We start from the raw sequence: 18,831 nt of genomic DNA on the forward strand, positions 1-18,831 counted from the left end.
AACTGTGAAGGTGGAATTTTGGCATTTAAAAAAAAATATTTAGATTTACTTATTAAAAATCTAAATATTCAAAGATTTTTTGACCAAATAAGTAATTAATTGGTAATTAATTCGGAATTGAATACCATTTATTTTTTAAAAAAGGAAATTAGTTTGAGTAAGGAAAACAAGAACAAACAATGTTAACGTTAATTCCGATTATTTTAACAGAAGGATGTAATTAGAGAAAGGCTATACAGATGGGGATCTAATTGATAAATTAAAAAAGTCAGAGGACTCAGTAGAATAAATATGAATAATTGGGGACTAACCTAATCTTTTCAAAAATACAAAAGAAAGTGGCATTAGAAAGTGACAGGCAGAGCAGAGCGGCTAAAAAAGTTCCAGATTACCACAAAAAAAAAACTTATAAAAGCAAAAGCCGTAACAAGGCGCTGAGAGAAGACAGACCATTCTTACCAAGAGCCCAGGATGATGTATGGATTCCTGGTTTGCAGAGCATCCCAAAAGGCTACAAGAAATTGGCTTAGCTCATTCAATCTCTCAAGGTGCCCTTTGTTTTGTTTTGTTTTTGAATTGAGGATTTTGTAACAATTGTTTAAATGAGGGGGGAATCTGTTGTTGCAGATCTGTTCATTCCATACCTTTTGCAACAGTAGATGCTGAAGGTATTTCTGGCTCTCAACCCGCTAAAGTACACAACTTGGGTACGTACTCGCTAAAATAGATTCTCAAGTTTTGGAGGAAATAATGATTGAAGAATGAATGAAAATGTGTTTTTTTTTTTTTGGTATAATAGTGCAGGGTAAATGGACAGGATCGTCAACCTGGAATACAATTGTGGATCCTTTAAATGGAGAACCATTCATTAAAATTGCTGAGATAGATGAAACTGGAACTCAGGTATGTGTGTGTGTGTGTGTCACAAACATCCTTTTAATATGTTTGGCCTTCATTTCTACTGAACTGTTGGGATAATTATTATGCAGCCATTTGTAGAGAGTTTGTCGAAGTGTCCCAAGCATGGACTGCACAATCCCTTTAAATCACCAGAGAGGTTTTTTCTATGTATTGTTGATAGACTATATCATGATTGTTCCTTGGAAATGGAAACTTGATGACCATTTTTGGCAGGTATCTTTTATATGGAGACATAACTGCCAAGGCAGCCCGCATGCTTTCGGTTCCAAAGGTTAATTGTTCTGAGTCAAAGAATGATGTCTTCATTCTTCTTTTTAATGCTTTTCAATTGGAAATTCTATTACTGATTCTTTTTTTGTTTAATTTTGTTTGTCAATGTTGATGCAATCCCTTTGGTGATTATTTCAGGTTTCTGATTTCTTCACCAGGTTAATTCAAAGGGTTGCGCCTAAGAGTTACCAGCAAGCTCTTGGTGAAGTGCAAGTTACTCAAAAATTTCTGGAGAATTTCTCAGGTGATCAGGTGAGTTAAGACAAACCTTTCTAAACAACAATTGCCTCAGAAAGGTAAATTCTTGCTGAATGGCATATTGATATTGAATTACCTAGAATATGATTTATTATGCTTTGTTTCCCATTTGAGATGAATGGGTGTGGTATTGATCATTCTATTTGAGAATTTTTCCTGCATGCATAACTCCCTCTCCTGCACTCTACGGCTAATAACAATTCACATTTTCTTGATTCAAAAGGTCCATTTATAAGATATTTTCTATCCTACATGTTCCTTTTCTTTTTTGAAGATATTATTTGCAATGTTTTGCTGACTTTCCTTCAAAAACATTTCTCTGCATGTCACAGGTTCGTTTCCTGGCAAGGTCTTTTGCAGTGCCAGGAAATCATCTTGGACAGCAAAGTCATGGTTTCCGGTGGCCTTATGGTCCTGTAAGTACTTAATGTGCCATATTTTTCAGTTAATAATAACAATTTGGAGATCAATAAGGGATCAAATTATTTCTCAACCAGTTTATGCCATCTGATCTTTAGTCTAGCTTAAGTTACTCAATATGCAATCAGTTAATGCATGCAAAAATTTATTAGAGAGCAGGTGGATATTTTTTAAATTCTTTTTTTTTTTTAAATGCACACAGTTCACCATTCACATGTATGAAAGAATTTGTATGCAGGTTGCAATTATTACTCCGTTCAATTTCCCACTAGAGATTCCTGTACTTCAGTTGATGGGAGCGTTATATATGGGCAACAAACCCATTCTTAAAGTTGATAGCAAGGTATGATAGTTGATGATATGTACAATTGTTGTTTTGTTTCCACTTTCCATTTTGAGGTGTTTTTGTGCAGATTATGACTTCATGATCTGATACGTTTCTTAGGTGTGCATTGTTATGGAGCAAATGATACGCCTACTCCATCACTGTGGAATGCCTTTGAGTGATGTTGACTTCATAAATTCTGATGGGAAGACGATGAACAAGCTTTTGTTGGAGGTTGGTTCTATAGGATATGACCGGTTTTTTCTTCTTCTTTGAACAGTTACTGTTAATATCATCCAAGACATTTTTTATGTAGCATAATGCACTTTCTTTTACTTAGTTTAGTTCGTATATTTTTGTTTAACCTATTAGCTCCGACTTTTCTGGTGAAATTGTTCTATGCCATGGAGAAATTGCATTTCTATTCTTCCCTCCTGTGTTGTATCATAATTAAATATAGTTGTCATTACTAAACTGGAAATTGGAAGAGTTTCTTGAAGCCAAAGTTTTTGTCTGTATCTTACTCTATGATTATTTATTGTGGAATTAAGGCATTGGAAGTGTGGTGGAGGCACAAATGTACATGATGATAGTTTTATCAGACATTGTACAATAACAGATGATGATAGATATTTGTGGATCTGTCCTGGTGATTAAAATTTTCACAATAACGATTTCGGGAAAAATCTCATTTTTTTTAATAGATGTCTCTATGTAACTCTTATAGGCAAATCCACAAATGACCCTCTTCACCGGTAGCTCAAAAGTTGCAGAAAAGTTGGCTGTTGACTTGAAGGGTCAGATTAAATTGGAAGATGCTGGATTTGACTGGAAAATTTTAGGACCAGATGTTAATGAGGTATCTGTAGTTTCTTGCAAATATTATTTACTTTCAACAATAATTTTTTTGTGGATCAGGGCTGATTTCAAATCATCTCTTTCGGTTTCTGAGTGGCAGGTAGATTACATTGCTTGGGTTTGTGACCAGGATGCATATGCATGCAGCGGTCAGAAGTGCTCTGCACAGTCAATTCTATTCATGCATGAGGTTAGCTGCTTTAGGTTTCTATGTTTGGTCTAGTACGCTACTCGTTTGTATCATGATGGCTGAGTTATTATAAGTAAATCTACCTTTTACCATTTGTGTAGCTTTGCTGCCACTATCTTAATTCAGTACCTTGACATTTGGTTCTTTTCTTTTCTTTCTATTAATATGCATGTGCACTGGTGTAGAACTGGTCTGCTACTTCACTCGTATCCAAAATGAAGGATCTCGCAGAGAGAAGGAAATTAGAGGATCTAACTATTGGCCCTGTTCTCACTGTAAGTATGAATGTTATTTATAGAATGGTGTTAGGTTCACATATGGTTTCTTCTTTCCATACTTTTCATCAGTTAGCCAAAATTATTTAATAACTGAGTTATAGCTTGTTGATCGTACTCATAATATCATGATTCAATATGCTAACTGCAGGTTTTTCTGCTCACTTTTTGCAGTTAACAACTGAAGCAATGCTAGACCATATGAATAAATTACTTCAGATTCCAGGTTCAAGGCTGCTTTTTGGTGGAAAACCTCTGGAGAATCATTCCATTCCTTCCATATATGGCGCTCTCAAACCAACGGCCATTTATGTTCCTCTTGAAGAAATTTTAAGGGCCAAAAATTATGAGCTTGTAACAAGAGAAATTTTTGGACCATTCCAGGTAAACGGAGAATTCTTTTTTCAATTGTCATGCTTTTCTAGCTTTATTTTACCTCTTACTAAATATTTCTTTTGAGGGCTATTTCTCATAGCAAAGATGGAGAAGTGTGCTGATGAAACCTGACCAAGCCTTCTAATTGAAATTTGTTTTCAAAGTCTTACCACAAGGTTAATATTATTCTGTGACCTGTAAGTTGGTGATGAGGGGTCCATATGAAACTGGTGGTGAGATAATTTAAATGGTGGTAATTTGTATATCTTATTTAGTTGAGAGGAAACAGCCTATGACTTTTATGGGGAACTACCAGGAAATAGGACATGGATTATCTGCTGGTCACCTCTAAGCCATCTTTTACAGACAATAATACTGGCTTAATATAACTATAAAATATAAAATGACGGGGTGGAAAATTGTGGTTTACTGCCTGTGCCATATGGTTTGAAAATAGTCTGACTTTTATGGGGAACTACTGCCAGGTTACTTGTGCTTGCCTAAGGATCCTGTGATATGTGTACTTCATGTAACTATTAAATAACAAACCAGGGTTTGGAAAACTGTTGTTCATACCTGTTCCTTGTGAAGGTATATTACGAGTGACTTGATATTTAAAAGGTTTTGTTATTCACCCACATGCAATCCAATGTTGTGGTACCCAAGAAGCATGGATATAGCGTTCGGATACAAATATGATCAGTACAGAAGTGACATTTACTTTCATGAGTTTAAGATATGATATGGCAAGGAGTCGGATAACTGATAAAAACATTTTTTTTCTTGTCATTGTGCATGGAATATGGCATTTTGTTTCTGAATTAATAAATATATCGAGGTTGCTATTCATATTAGCTTAACTTCAATAAGTATTATGCATCTGCCAATTTCTTTCCATTACATATTTGAAGTATTCGATGCACATCAGGTAGTGTATCTATTCATCTAATATGGAGAGATATTATTAGAGAAATTTCTGTGTGCTTCATGCTACTGAGATACGACACTTGATTTTCTTCTCTAGTAATATGTGAATGTGTATTTTTACAAGAAGAAGATAAGTGCTATCAACATGGTGGATCCATTTCTATTTGATTCCAGGTTATTACTGAATACAAGAAAGATCAACTCCCAATGGTTTTGGATGCTTTGGAGAGAATGCATGCTCATTTAACGGCTGCCGTAGTTTCAAATGATGTTCTGTTTCTTCAGGCAAGACTCCAAAACATCTTTGCCTCACACCCCACCCCACTCCCAATAGTGAATTTGCTATTAGAGTTTAATGTTTCCCTAAATGATTGATCTAATTACTCACTTTCAGTTGGTTTATTGACTACATGTATATCCAGGAAGTTATTGGCAAAACGGTGAATGGGACTACTTATGCTGGATTAAGAGCAAGAACAACTGGAGCTCCACAGAATCATTGGTAGGATTTCGAATCAGAGTAGTTTTGTTGTTCAAGTAAGCTGAACTGCTTATAAATGTCAAAAATACAATGATGTGTGGCAGGTTTGGACCGGCCGGAGACCCGAGAGGTGCCGGGATTGGCACCCCAGAAGCAATAAAACTTGTTTGGTCTTGCCATAGAGAAGTGATATATGATTTTGGTCCCCTTCCAAAGCGTTGGGAAATTCCACCGAGTACTTGAGGAGTTGTTTTGACTACAAAGAAAAGCTGCAATACTTTATAGCATACAGAAAATTATTGCATGTATCCTTGAACCAATCAGAATTTTCTCTAGTCTTGAAATAAAGTGAAATTTTGTTGCTAGTTAAAGAAAAGACTGTTTAGACCGTTAAATTATATGCTAGATAACAAATAATATTTACGGGTCTTAAAATTATTCATGCTGTGGATCAAAAATAATATTTTTAGATTTAAAATTTATTTTCCAACGAATTCAAATCCAAAATCTAGATCCAAGATCTAGGATCAAAAGATCTGAAGGCTTGGGACTCGAGGTCTAGGGCCTGAGGCCTGAGGCTTAAGTTCAAAGTCTATTTTATTTGGGGTCTCTCTTCTCTAAATATTTTGGTAATTTGTGGGTTTAGTTTGAGGTTTATTTTGTTTAGCGTCTTTTTTTTTTCTAATTTTTTAGATAATTTGTTGGTCTATTTTTAACTTTTAAGTCTCGTATAAATTACAAGAAAATTTTATAATATTTCAATTTTATAGGGTTTTAGGTTTCATTTAACATGTTAGTTAACTAAGAATTTTTTTAAAAATCAATTTTTCATCAAGCTATAATTTATTTTATTCATATTAATAATTTATGTTAAAGTATTTTTGTTGAATAAAAATATCCAATAAAGTAGCTTTTGTGGTTATGGTTTGAAAAAAAATATTTTTATAAAAAGTACTTTTAGTTAAGGTTAGTTTAGTATTTATATATGTTTGGTTAAAACTATGGTTGAAATTGAAGTTAAATAAAAAATAGTTTAATGTGTTTGATTGATAATGCTTTTCAAATTGAGGTTATAAAATAACTAAAAAATACATATATTAATATTGATGGTTTTTAATTGAAATATTGTAGATTTAATTATTGTTATTACATCATGAAATAAACAATATTTTATATAAAATATTTTTTATTGTTTCATTAAACTATCTGCAATTCTATCCCGTATGAAATCCATCCGACAAATACTATAGTTTTCCATGGTTTTCTGAGCGTACAACAATATCAGGTAAAATATTATCAAAAAATAAAATTAGGATTGCGATCAAATTTTGTAAAAGCTACATCATCATGTGATCTTCTTCTAATGTAATTATATAGTGTAATTAAATAATGTTAAACATTAGTTTTTTTTTTTAATAAAACACAATTAAAAATTAAAAAAAATAATTTTTTTTTTTTAATTTTACTGGGTCAGTACCATAATCTAATGTATTTAGATTTGGAATCAAACCTGATTCAGCCATGAACAATGAAGACGAAAGAAGAAGGAGAAGCAATTTCAACTTGCTTTTTGTTACCTTGTGTAATCAAAAATAGTAATGTGTCCACCAACAATAAATTTTAGTAATTAACAAAATAATTTATTTTAGTGGTCTGCTTCAAAAGCAGAAATAGTAAAAAAAAACAAACATTCTCTTTGTCAGTTTGTCTAGTAAGTGTGCTAGTATTTTGATTATAATTACAAATTTACCATATTCTTAAAATAGTGCATGATTATAAATTAAATAAAAATGCTCATTTCTCTAATTATTTTGTGAATTTTGGACAACAAAGGAGACAAAATCTATGCTATCATCGTGATGATTTTTTTTTTTAATTCAACTCTAATTTTTTAAATGATTTCTAAAACCCTCTTATAAAAAATTAATAAAATATTTGTTTGTATCCATCCAACTCCAAAAACAATTTCTCCATACTAAAAAAAATCTTAATTGGGGATTTTCAGTTATTATTATTATTATTATTTGTTCTTTCTTTCACAAATAAGAGCATCTTGGCCGACAAATAAGCAATTTGTTTTTTGGTGTTTAGAGAAATGTTAACCCGGTTCAATGACTGAACCGGGTCCGAGAAGCCTGGGAAAGAGCCACTAATGAAAAACCTCTTAAGCCTAAAACCCTAGCATGCAAACTTATACTCACCTCGCTGAATTCCCCGCGATAGCCGCTCCAACGCTGCTGCTCTCTTCAGGTTTGCTTTCCCTTCTCTTTTCTATTCAATAACGTTTTGCCTTCTGATGATGATATGATATACATATTGTTTGTTTAATCAATCTGAATCAAACATGGGTCTCTTTTTTTTTTTTTTCCTAACATTGTTTTGTTTCATATCGCCTTAAGCTACCATAACGATTCATGGGTCTCTTTTTTGTTCCCATTGGGATTTATTCTTTGGTTGTCAGATTTTCGTAAAAATTAATGTTGGCATAGAAGTTCTTGTGAATTTTATATACTTTCGGATTAGTTTCTAAGATTATATACTGCTTCTTTCACAGGTTTTGTGAATTTCTTGTCATCATGTCTTTGCTTCAAGTGATCACAAAGGCCTCGGCTGATTCTGACCATGTTGTCTCCCAATCTGAATACCCAATAATTTTAAACACAGATGATATTTTCTCCAATCTGAAGCCAGCACTTGAGAACCTGGATGCCACATCACTTGCCAATCCTGTTACTGGATGGCAACTCTCACAATCTGATTCCCAACTCATTGATTCTGGAAAGAAATTCTACACTAAGCTAAAGCGGAAGCTCAAGGATCACAGTAATTTTAACAAGGATGGCTTCTTTGAAATTCTTATTCCATTTCTTGAGAAAATTGGGCACAAGGCTGGTATTGCAGTGGGGATTGATTCCTCTGATGCTGCCTATACTCGTGTGTTGATTGAGAAGGTTGGTTTTTCGATGGGTAGAGATGTGGCTGGTTTGGTTATGAAAGCGTGTATTAGTTTGGAGATCTGGGATTTGGTGGAGACTTTGATTGTTAATCGGATTGTGGATCACTCTTCATATTCGGATTTGGTCACGAGTCTTGTGACGAAAAAAAAGGTCTGACTTGCTCTCCCTGGCCATTCAATATGCTTCGGATTTCGGATTGTCTGAGTTGCTTTCCATTTTGAAATATTTTCTTTGTCCATCAAAGGATGCTTACAGTTGCATGGTGAATGTGAGGAAGGAATGGGAGAGCCAGGCACTGTTAGCTATTGAGATGGCAAGCGATAAGAATCTGTCAGAAAAGAAATCACAAATAGCCAAAGATGCATCAATATTGCTTATGCTTGCACATGATGGGTTCTTAACATCTGAGCTTTGTTTGCATTATTTACTGGCATCGCCAACTGTTGATGAAGCGATATTGACATCTGCAATTAGTAAACTGAATGGTAAAGAGATGATGAGTTTGATTAGGTATTTGGGGAAATGGCTCAGGAAGTATGAGATGTTTCCTCAGGCAGGTCCCTGTCCAAAGGCTTCATGTGCACTGGGTCTAAAGGCCTGTGATTGGGTTCCTAAACTTGAAGATATTGTCAGATGTCTTGGTTTAGTGCTGGATGAAAACTTCTCCTCACTGGTGTTGCATCCTGGCTTCCATGAAGAACTGAATTCTATTGCGGGATTTGCTGCTTCTCTAGCCTCAGAAGCTAAACTCAGTTGCACTGTAGCAAATGTCATTGAGAATTTGAGAACCCAAAGTAAAGGTGAGCAGATTTAGGAACTTGGTGAAGCGATTACCGTTCTACAATCGATGTAATTTCGCCTTCATTTTGGATTTAAGCGGGGTTAATACTAACGTCTCTTGTATTTTTATGATTTTGGGACCAAAATTTTGTCTTCGGTGTTTATCATCTTCTGGTAGACAGAGCAGCTAGTGATTGCCTTGAACAGCTTAAATCAAATTTTTTGTGTTACCCTGTTTGCGAATTTCTGTCTGGTCAATTCGTTGCTCACCTATTTCAGATGGGTGACAAAATGTGGGCATGTATTAGCTCATAAGATGAATGTAAAATTTTAGTTTGCCCACGTTTCATTGGTTTCCCGAGGCTTTTAAGTATCAGCTTGTCCCAGCTTGGATCTAATCTTCCGCCTGTTAAATCCTTTGTCTCAGGACCTGTATTAGGTATATTACTATGCATATTCATGAATCAGTTTATTTTATATCTATGCTTCTACTCTACTCATTATTCATCGAAAAAAAGATTTAGATTTCTATATGAATTTCAGATATCAACTAATGTTCCTTGGTCAGATGAGGCTCCACCACTGGTAACAAAGCAGCATCTCTATGGCAAATCCATTGGCTATCAGTTCATTTTCTTGGTGAAAATAGGTGCCCCATCGGAAGAAAAGTTCAGGTGTAAATTAGTACTTGTTGATATTTGAGATTTTGAGGACTGCAGCGCATATGCGTTTTTTTGAGACGCTATAGCATCAAGTCAGTCAAACTACCGGACAAAAATTACAATTGCTGCGAACAAAGTAAAAGACGTTAGTGCTGGAAACACTTCACTGAAATTGTTGAGAAACCACCATTGAAAAATGGGATGCAATGCGCTTTTTTTTCAAATTTGACATAATTCGCGAAAGTGAAAACAAGACTTTGTGTGAGACTGTTTCACTAAGCTGCAATTTCATCAATATAATAGGCATTCAATTGTAAAAAAACCCAATAGAGAAATGGGTACAAGAGATGGCACCATGAATCTCAGTAGGAGGGGCGCATGGGATGAAATTTTTTTTATAAAAAAATCGAAGGCTAGCTTTCAGTGAGCTAACAACATGAGACAGCTATTCTTGCGTTTAGAGGGATACAAAAATTCTACAACAAGACAACATCCCTCGTTAAATGAAAGCTTTGGGTAAGAAAATAATAGAAGCCCTGCCTATCACCTAAATAGAATCTTTTGAAGAGTGTGAATGAAAGCCAGGAATCCTGGCATGAGTTTGCGGTGAGACAAAATACACCAAGAAATATGCTTTCTCAACTTCTTTTCTCATCCATCTCATCAAAAACCTTCTGTAAGTGCAAAAACACGGCCAGCTAAAGGCTGTGGTAGTCTTTGTACAGCTTCTTGGATTTCCTAGTAACCACAAGTGAAAATCAGCAATTTACTTGAGAAGATTGATAACACTCGACAACATCTCATCACATGTAAAACAACAAATGAGAAACGAATAATGTCAGATTCACAATCTAATCCATTTGGTCCGTTCGAAAGAAATCATCATTAGAATATAGATAGCAGAACTAGAAGAAAGAAAAAGTAAATGATTCCTACAAATCAAATGGTGCTATCTGACTATAGGTCAATATCCAAGCACAAAGCTGATAATTTCATCAGCTTGAGATTGGAATTCTAACATTTAATCAACTTCACAAACCAATACAAGAAGTTGTTTAAGGGTGACAGGTTCTTCATTTCTTGGAGCCCCTTTTCTTTACTTTAATGGTTATTCCTAGAGTTTGGATAAAGGCATCAAGCTATATCCCATAATAAGCACAAGGAACCATCAGAAATATACCTTCACTGTGTAACGAGCTGAAAAATGAATTAGAAGGATTGCTTTGTTCTGAAATTTGTCTGCATAGTTAACTATCTGAAAGATGTATATCAGAAACATAATGTTACTAGCTTAAAAAGATATGCATTGCAGGCAATAAAGAAGAGAGATAACTTTACCTCAAATAGATGAGTGTGCCCATAATCTCTAGCATGCTCAACTGTTACTGTGCCATCAACAAAGGTGCTCTGCACGAGACAGGGGACAATGAGATGATAAACATCCATATGTCTTATGTAAATGCAAACTAAAACAAGAAAAATTTCATCCAAATTATTCCCAATCACCATGATGTCAGCCAAGTTAGAGTTGGCAGTTTCATAAACAAAAGGTTAGACTATTTCAGTAATAATCAACAAAACTAAGGCTTAACAAGCACCGTGTGGAGTAAACATGCGAGTTTAATTAAATTAACTTTGATGCGTTTTTTGTTCCTTAATTGTTTTCATTTACTTATTTCAAACAAAATATGATATGGCCACTTTATGCATAAAAGTTTCTCTGAAATTGTTTGCAAATAAACATGTAGTTTGCCATCAAGAGTTGGCAGTTAGAAAACAAAACACAATTCTTTAAAATATCTCATTAATAATCAACCATGCCTTAACAAGTACTATGCAGATGTGAATTTTAAAAAATTATATTTGATGAGTCTTTTGATCCTTAATTTTTTTCATTTACTTATCTCAAACAATATGATATGGCTGCTTTGAGCATACCATAAGTAATAGAGCTACAAGTTCCCCAGTTATAGGCATTTAAATCACCTAATTTATTGTACGTATCTCATCCCATTCATAAATTTTACAACATCCCATTGTCTTGTCGTATTTATAGAGCTATAGAGTTGAAAGGCAATACACACCTCAATAAACAAAGACAAATATACCCCAAGGATAAATTCTAATACAACTATCATGGCCCATATGGAAGCTTAAACCAAACAAACATGGTTGAGAAAACTAGCAGCTTATAATCACCAACTAAAATCTTAAAGGCACAGCATGAACTCCACACATACAATAGATAGCAGAAAAGTCCAACTCGAAAAGAAAGTGATCAAGGTAATAATATTCAGCTACCAGCTGTAAGCTAAGCAGACTTTTACAATGCATGTGATTTTACTCGGTTTATGATTACTATGCTTAAAAGCATAAGTTCACTTCATAAACATAGGAATTGAAGATGAGAAAGATATCAAGTAACAAAATCAAGAAATAATAAAAGGGATGTACCTCCATAACAAGAACCTTGGCCCTCAAAACATCAATATTGGTTTCATCGATAATGAAGTCTGACATGGTGTCACCAGTAAAAGCGATCTCAGGAGAAGTTACAGTGTTTGTAATCTGTCCATGAGCAAATTTTTCAGGTGATGAATAACATATAGAAGAGCAACTAATCTATAATAGCAGTAAATGCAAAAATCACAATCATGAAAACCTAAATCTCAGTGATTTACTCTCTATCCTCCCCTCTTAACATGAAGAGAAAAAGGGGTTGTTATAATAAAAAACATGCATCATGACTTGGATTAAAAATTTGCGAGAGAAATGCCTTAAAGTTAAACTTAAAACATCTGTTGGGGAGTTTTGAGGGGGAAAATCAACTAAGGCTTTATGAATTTGGTTGAAAAGAAAAATGTTTCTTCCCGTCCAGTAACTGTAAATACGAACCTCAACACCTGATGACTTCAAGCTTTTAATCTCATTCCCAGAAAGGCCAAGGTACTCCTGCTTAAGTTTCTGTTTCACAGAGTAAACCACATAACCCTGCAATACCTCAAGTAGAGTTACCAATCAAATAACTCAGCATGGCTAAAATTAGATGCTCAACCAAAAGAATATTTCTTAAAAATTACGAGAAATATAAGAGCAACCTGACTTTGAATTGCGTGGTACGTTTTGAATGCTCTTACTTTAAGGTCCTTTCTCACATAAAACTCTTGTCCTAGAATTACAAGCTATGTTATCAACACGAGTCAAAATTACTAACAAATGTATGTAACCAGGGGAAACTAAAACATACAGCTAAGGACACAAGACATTACCGACATCGAGAGCGATAAGGTGATGCTTGAGCTCTGACCCATCAAGTCTCCTATGCACCTCAAAGAGTTGTTCGACAGTTTCTTTGATGCAAGTGGGCACAACAACTGTTGGAGGCTTCATTCGGTATAAGCCACGGGTGGCAACATACATAGGCAGTCCTCCCTAACAAAAAAAGCTTGGATTCAATTCCCTTACAAAGACATTACTTATAACAAAAAAATTGAAATCAGAACCAAGAACATTTCAGAAGGATAAAAAAAAGGAGCTATATTGAGAGAAACTTTCTTGAAAAAGAAAAATTGAAGGAAAAGAAAGAACTGACAATATGATCCATGTGAGCATGAGAGATGAAAAGGAAGTCCTGTGAGATAGCACGTTGTGGGCATCGACCAATATCGAAAGCCATATTGAGAGAAGAGAAAATAATGCAAGTTTCATGCCCTCCTATTGACAATCCCTCCACTGGGTACCCTTCAATTATTCTTTTCGTCTCTTCTTCCTTTCTCTTTTCCCGAACTGAATCATCACTCTCGTTCTCTTCTCCTCTTTCTTTTCTTCTTTCCATCTCTTCTCCTATGGACAAATCCCCCAACGGGGCACGAGCTAGAAGGGAAGAAGAAGAACAAGGGGTTTGAATTATTGGGCAAATCTTAGATTAGTACACCAACTACATGTAATTTCTTAATTAGGTCCCTTAACTACTGAATTTTCAATTACAAATATGTAAAATTACACCTCAAATATGTAAAATTACGACAAAAGCAAGAAAATTGAGCTTTGCAACTACATCTTATCTTATTTTTTAAGATACACCAACAAAACACATATCTTCTGAAGATAATAAATAAAAAAAGTTATTGAAATATCAAACTTTTCAAAACCTTAACGATTAATCTAAAAAATCAAAGCAAAAATACCTTGTAATCGTACTTTGACTGATCAAATTCCTCACTTCTCTAAAAAAAAAATTTAAGATTTTTGTCTTTTTGGACTGTATTCTCTCCTCTACTATCAAAAAATAATTTCTCTTTTTTAATTCTACCCAACATAAATTTCCATTTTTTTGGTTTTATAGATATGTTTTAAAAGGTAATTTTTTTTTTTCATTTTTTTTTTGTTGCTTTCACTATGAATAGTTTTGTATGTCTTTTGTGCTTGTCTTTTTTATAAACAACACCAAAATTAATACACGATCTGGAATCTCTTTATTTTGTAGTTGTATAAAAAAAAACAAATGAAGTTCAATTTTTTTTCTTCTCATAATTTTGTATTTATTATTGATGAATTTATTTATAGATCTGAGTTGATTTTAGAGGCATAAAAACAAGGAGATGCTGAAAAATTATTTGGGAACAAAAGAGAAGGTGCTATAAAATTAAGAATGTGTTTCTTTTTCTACAAATATTTAACTAATTACTTGTTTTTAATAATATATAAATTAAAGTTTTGGTGTTGTGTATTGTTCTTGTTTACAATATTGTAAATATATGGTGATGTGATGTAGGTTAATTAAACACAGCCATTTCTTTCTCGCATGCCAATATGAAAAAAAAATTGAGTGTTGTGAATTAGGTTAATTAACCATTTATATTTTTAGGTCATTTGCATTTCTGTCTTAACAATATTACAAACTTTGTTGATTGTTCTTATTTACAATCTATTAATTTTGATTTTGTTATTGTCCTTTTAGGCTAAAATTGTGCTACTTCATTTTAATTCTTTTAGGACTTGATGCTATAAAATGCTTTGATGGATGGTTTCTTTTGAGAATTTAGAATTGGGCTAAGAGGGTTTATAAGAAACAATAAACAATTTCCTGGTTTGATATAAAAAGTAATTGTAGTCAATTTAATTCGATGTTTGGTCTGTGATGGGTTTTGGTTGAAGAAACTGTGCTATCTATTTATTTTTCCATTACATTGGTAAAGGACCATTACAATTATCTCATGTTATATTAGATCAAAATGGCACTAATCTTGTCAATCAATGTATCATTAATATCAAATACACAGTATGCCTTGTCTCTTATTTTTGTACCAATTTTTCATGAAGATTTGCAGAAGTAATGTGTAATGTTTTTTTCTAGAGTAGCTTGTTTTATGGAAAGGTTAGAATTTTGATAGAATGGTAATTAATTTTAGTTGATGTCATTATACATTGCATTACATGTTTGATCTAACTACCATATATATATATATATATATATATATATATATATATATATATATTTGATGGTCTCAGTTTATTTTTGGGATTGAAAGTCTTTTTCTTTTCATTTCAATGTTGTTTACTCTGTTGATTGTTTGAATTTTTGTATGTTAACTATACTTCCATCCAAGATTAGTCAAATTCTAAACATGTTATAATTCATTATGTTTGCTTTCAAATATGTTATCCAACTAGAAATGGAAGGTTCTGAAACTATAGATAAAGCTTTTTGGACTAAAGTAATGTTGCATACCTTTTGTGACCCTTGCATCAATGCTATTGGCATGACAATGAAACCAAATACTCATTTCAACAAAGCTAGTTGAAAATATTTGTTGACAGCTTTCAAAGAACAAACTTGTCATACATTCACCAAGATACAATTGAAGAACAAATGGGATGGTTGCAAAAATGATTGGAGGATATGGACGAAGCTCATTTCTAAAACTGGTGTGGGCTATAGTAATGAATTATGAACAATTTCTGCTAGTGATGAGTGGAAGAAAACAAAACTTCATGTCATTTGTCATGATCCTTAATCCTTAATTTGTTTAAATCTCAGTTTAGTAATTACTAAATTATTTGAAGTTTTATGAAATAATTTCATTTGTTTTGTGTAGGAAATAAGAGGAGTAAAAAAAGTTTAGGCAAGTTGGTATCGAACCGTATTTACATATGAAGTTTGACAAAATATTCTTAAATATTATACTATTAGAAAGTATGTGTGGGCACCATTGTCTGGAGTCTTATGTGGTGATAATGTTAGTGTTAATGGCAATCAAAATGCCAATGTGAAACAACCTGGTTTGGAAGAAGGAGATAGTGATTCAGAAGATGATGGAATTTCAAATTTCATCGATGATGTTTGTAACATGGTTAGAGGGGTTGATATGTCCAGCTATAGCAACACATGCAGTAGTGGCAAGAGAAAAGAGATAGAATGTTCTGCGATTCAAGTTGGGAAAAAAAGAAGGAATTTTGAAATTGGGTTACACCTATTGTCACGTTGGGATCAATTGGTTGACAACATGTCAAACAATAGTGATTCAACATCTATTTGCAAAGATAGAAAATGGTGTAGTATTCCTGAGGTTATGAGCGAGCTTTACTCAATTGAAGGAGTTAATATGGAGATGATTTTCATGGGTTTGCTGATGAGTTTCTGGGTTTGAGAAGGAATAGAGAAATGTTGTCAACTATTGGTAGTCTTGAAAACAAGATGAAATAGTTATAAAGAATGTATATGTAAGATTCCACATCAAAAGCGAGCGCCAAACGCGTTTTGGGGTCATGCGTGGCTACCAAGAACAAAATTGTGAGGGGGACTTGGGTGGAAGCCTTGGATTTGGATGGACTGGGAGGCCTAAAGCAGATAATATCTTGCTACTGAGGTGACATGTTACAATATACACAACATAAAACACCTTAGATGGAGAAGTATATATTAATCCCAAATGCATGATTTCATTTATTCTTTGGTAATTTTATTAAGAATGATATTTAACATGTTTTGAAATTTCTTATAATTTATATAAATTTACAGATCAATGTTGTGGTAGTTTTCTCAAGATGATATTGAATAATAATTTCTTTATATTGGTTCAGGGGTGTAAATAAATTTAACAATTGAATCTATCAATTATTGGTGGCTACAATCAGTTAGGTTATGGAACATTAACATTTTTTATGTTCATGTTATGAAAGGTAGATTAGTTTAGTTAAAAACTTTGGTGTTATTTAATAATTGTTGAGTATGATGAATTGCGATCTTGTTAAGTAATTCTGGGAAAATACTATTCAATTTTCTATGAGATTGGTTGATGACGAGGACAATGCTTTTAGTTTTATTTGACAAAACAAATTTGGCATATAGATTCCACTAGTTGATGATGCGGACAAAGGGTGTGGTTTTATATGACAGAACAAATTTGGCTTATGAATTATTATACGTAGGAAATCCAATTATAAAGAAGTTGGATATGTGCACAATGTTATATAAATATTGTGTTCTTTCAATAACAAAATTAATTTAAAGCAAAATATAAACTATACATGAGTGTAATTAACTATAAGGAAAAGGAAAAAAACATACAAAAAGTCAAACATGTTAAGAAAATATTAATCATATATCACGGGATGCACAAATCAAAAGCTAGGATCTCAAATCCACAAGTAATCAATTGTGGTAAATTAAAGGTACAAGAAAACTTTTCACATGCTGACAAAATACATTGCATCACAAGTTATACACAACTTGCACAAGAAACAAATAAAAATGACATGACATGATAAATGAATCAAAATGTTTACAAATGGTATAGACAAATAAAGTTATAAATGAATGAATTATTGAAGAGCAAACTCTATACAAAAGATAACAACAAATGCAAAGAATTATTATTGTATTGAAATTTTTCACACAATAGCAATGACATCAAAGTCATGCCAATATACACTTGAAATTTCATCAATTACACATGTCTCTATATTTTATAGAAGGCAATGCTTCTTTTCTCCAAGTTCATAAATTATTATTTCCAAAGAACATATTTTCTACAAGAATTATTTACACATCAGAGCATAATAAAAACACAGAGGTAAGTAATCAATTTTTTATATGTTATTATTCATTTTTTTTTCATGTATGTTTGGTTTTTGTTATTGTATTTGATTTGAAAAACTGGTGTTTAATATTATTCATTTGTTTATTTAGTTAGCATTATAAATATGGAAGATGCATGCTTTAATGCAGTATTTAGTGAAAATCTTGATGATGATTATGAAAACATAATAGATTGTGTTGTTGATCACATTATTTAATAGGGAAAGCAGTGCCCACGATACATATATTTTTCTTGAGGTTATTTCCAATAGATATATAAAATTTCTTAAACCACCGTAAGGTAGTTATATGATAGAAATTGTTATGTAATTATAAGTATAATAATTTGCTTTTTATTTACTAATATTATGACAAATTTAAAATGCTGATTGTAATTACAGGTAAATACTATTTGGTTGGTGCTGGATATCCCAAAAAGTATGGGTATTTAGGTCTATATAAAGGTGAGAGATATCACTTACAAGATTTTAGACGTTGGGGACAACCAATAAATCAACAAGAAGTTTTAATCGTGCACACTCATCGCTACATAATGTGATAAAACGTTCTTTTAGAGTATGTAAATAAAGGTAGATGATTTTATAAAACATACATGCTTATCCATACAAAATGCAAGTTGAAATGTAGTGGCATTAGTGGCACTACATAATTACATTATAATGAGATCACATGATGATGCAACATTCATAAAATTTGATCGTTATCCCAATTTTATTCTTGATGATATTTTATTGATGTTATTGCATGCTCAAGAAGCCATAGAAATTGTAGGCCTTGGAAGATGAGTTTTGTATATGATGAAATTATAGACAGTTTAATGGAACAATAAAAAATGTTTTGTACAAAGTATTATTTATTTCATGATGTAATAGTAGTAGTAGTTAAATCTACAATATTTTAATTAAAAATTATCAATATTAATATATATCTTTTTCAGTTATTTTATAAGCTCAATTTGAAAAGCATTCTTACTCAAACACATTAAACTACATTTTGTTCAACCTCAATTTCAATCATAGTTTTAACCAAAC

General features: G+C 32.8%; 3 protein-coding genes across 5 annotated transcripts; 2 read left to right on the plus strand and 1 right to left on the minus strand.

Moving 5' to 3' along the window:
- Nucleotides 1–380: 380 nt before the first annotated feature.
- Nucleotides 381–5,676, plus strand: LOC118033358 (probable aldehyde dehydrogenase). 3 transcript variants are annotated; one of them, XM_035038308.2, is made up of 16 exons: nt 381–548; nt 628–707; nt 800–903; nt 990–1,057; nt 1,135–1,192; nt 1,330–1,443; nt 1,782–1,865; nt 2,108–2,212; nt 2,315–2,428; nt 2,922–3,053; nt 3,147–3,242; nt 3,428–3,517; nt 3,692–3,901; nt 4,994–5,104; nt 5,242–5,321; nt 5,405–5,676. In XM_035038308.2, the coding sequence occupies exons 1-16, from the start codon at nt 472–474 to the stop codon at nt 5,541–5,543; spliced, it is 1,662 nt and encodes a 553-aa protein (XP_034894199.1). In that variant the 5' UTR covers nt 381–471; the 3' UTR covers nt 5,544–5,676. The 3 variants fall into 3 exon arrangements, with proteins under 3 accessions (XP_034894199.1, XP_073260854.1, XP_034894200.1); XM_035038309.2 differs by having other exon boundaries at nt 382–548; nt 3,153–3,242; XM_073404753.1 differs by having other exon boundaries at nt 2,922–3,242.
- A 1,718-nt stretch (nt 5,677–7,394) lies between these two features.
- LOC118033357 (uncharacterized) lies at nt 7,395–9,520 on the plus strand. The gene is given in 3 exon segments (XM_035038307.2): nt 7,395–7,550; nt 7,855–8,395; nt 8,397–9,520. Coding segments are annotated over 2 exon segments (1,194 nt in total). The 5' UTR covers nt 7,395–7,550; nt 7,855–7,876; the 3' UTR covers nt 9,072–9,520.
- Nucleotides 9,521–10,078: 558 nt separating this feature from the next.
- LOC118033356 (tRNase Z TRZ1) lies at nt 10,079–13,627 on the minus strand. Its single transcript, XM_035038304.2, has 8 exons — nt 13,292–13,627; nt 12,969–13,131; nt 12,798–12,868; nt 12,595–12,690; nt 12,154–12,267; nt 11,038–11,106; nt 10,880–10,954; nt 10,079–10,437 (listed from the first exon to the last, which is right to left on the minus strand). The coding sequence occupies exons 1-8, from the start codon at nt 13,532–13,534 to the stop codon at nt 10,363–10,365; spliced, it is 906 nt and encodes a 301-aa protein (XP_034894195.1). The 5' UTR covers nt 13,535–13,627; the 3' UTR covers nt 10,079–10,362.
- Between the last annotated feature and the right edge of the window lie 5,204 nt (nt 13,628–18,831).

Source organism: Populus alba, chromosome 15 (genome assembly GCF_005239225.2).
Source record: "Populus alba chromosome 15, ASM523922v2, whole genome shotgun sequence".
Lineage (NCBI taxonomy): Eukaryota > Viridiplantae > Streptophyta > Magnoliopsida > Malpighiales > Salicaceae > Populus > Populus alba.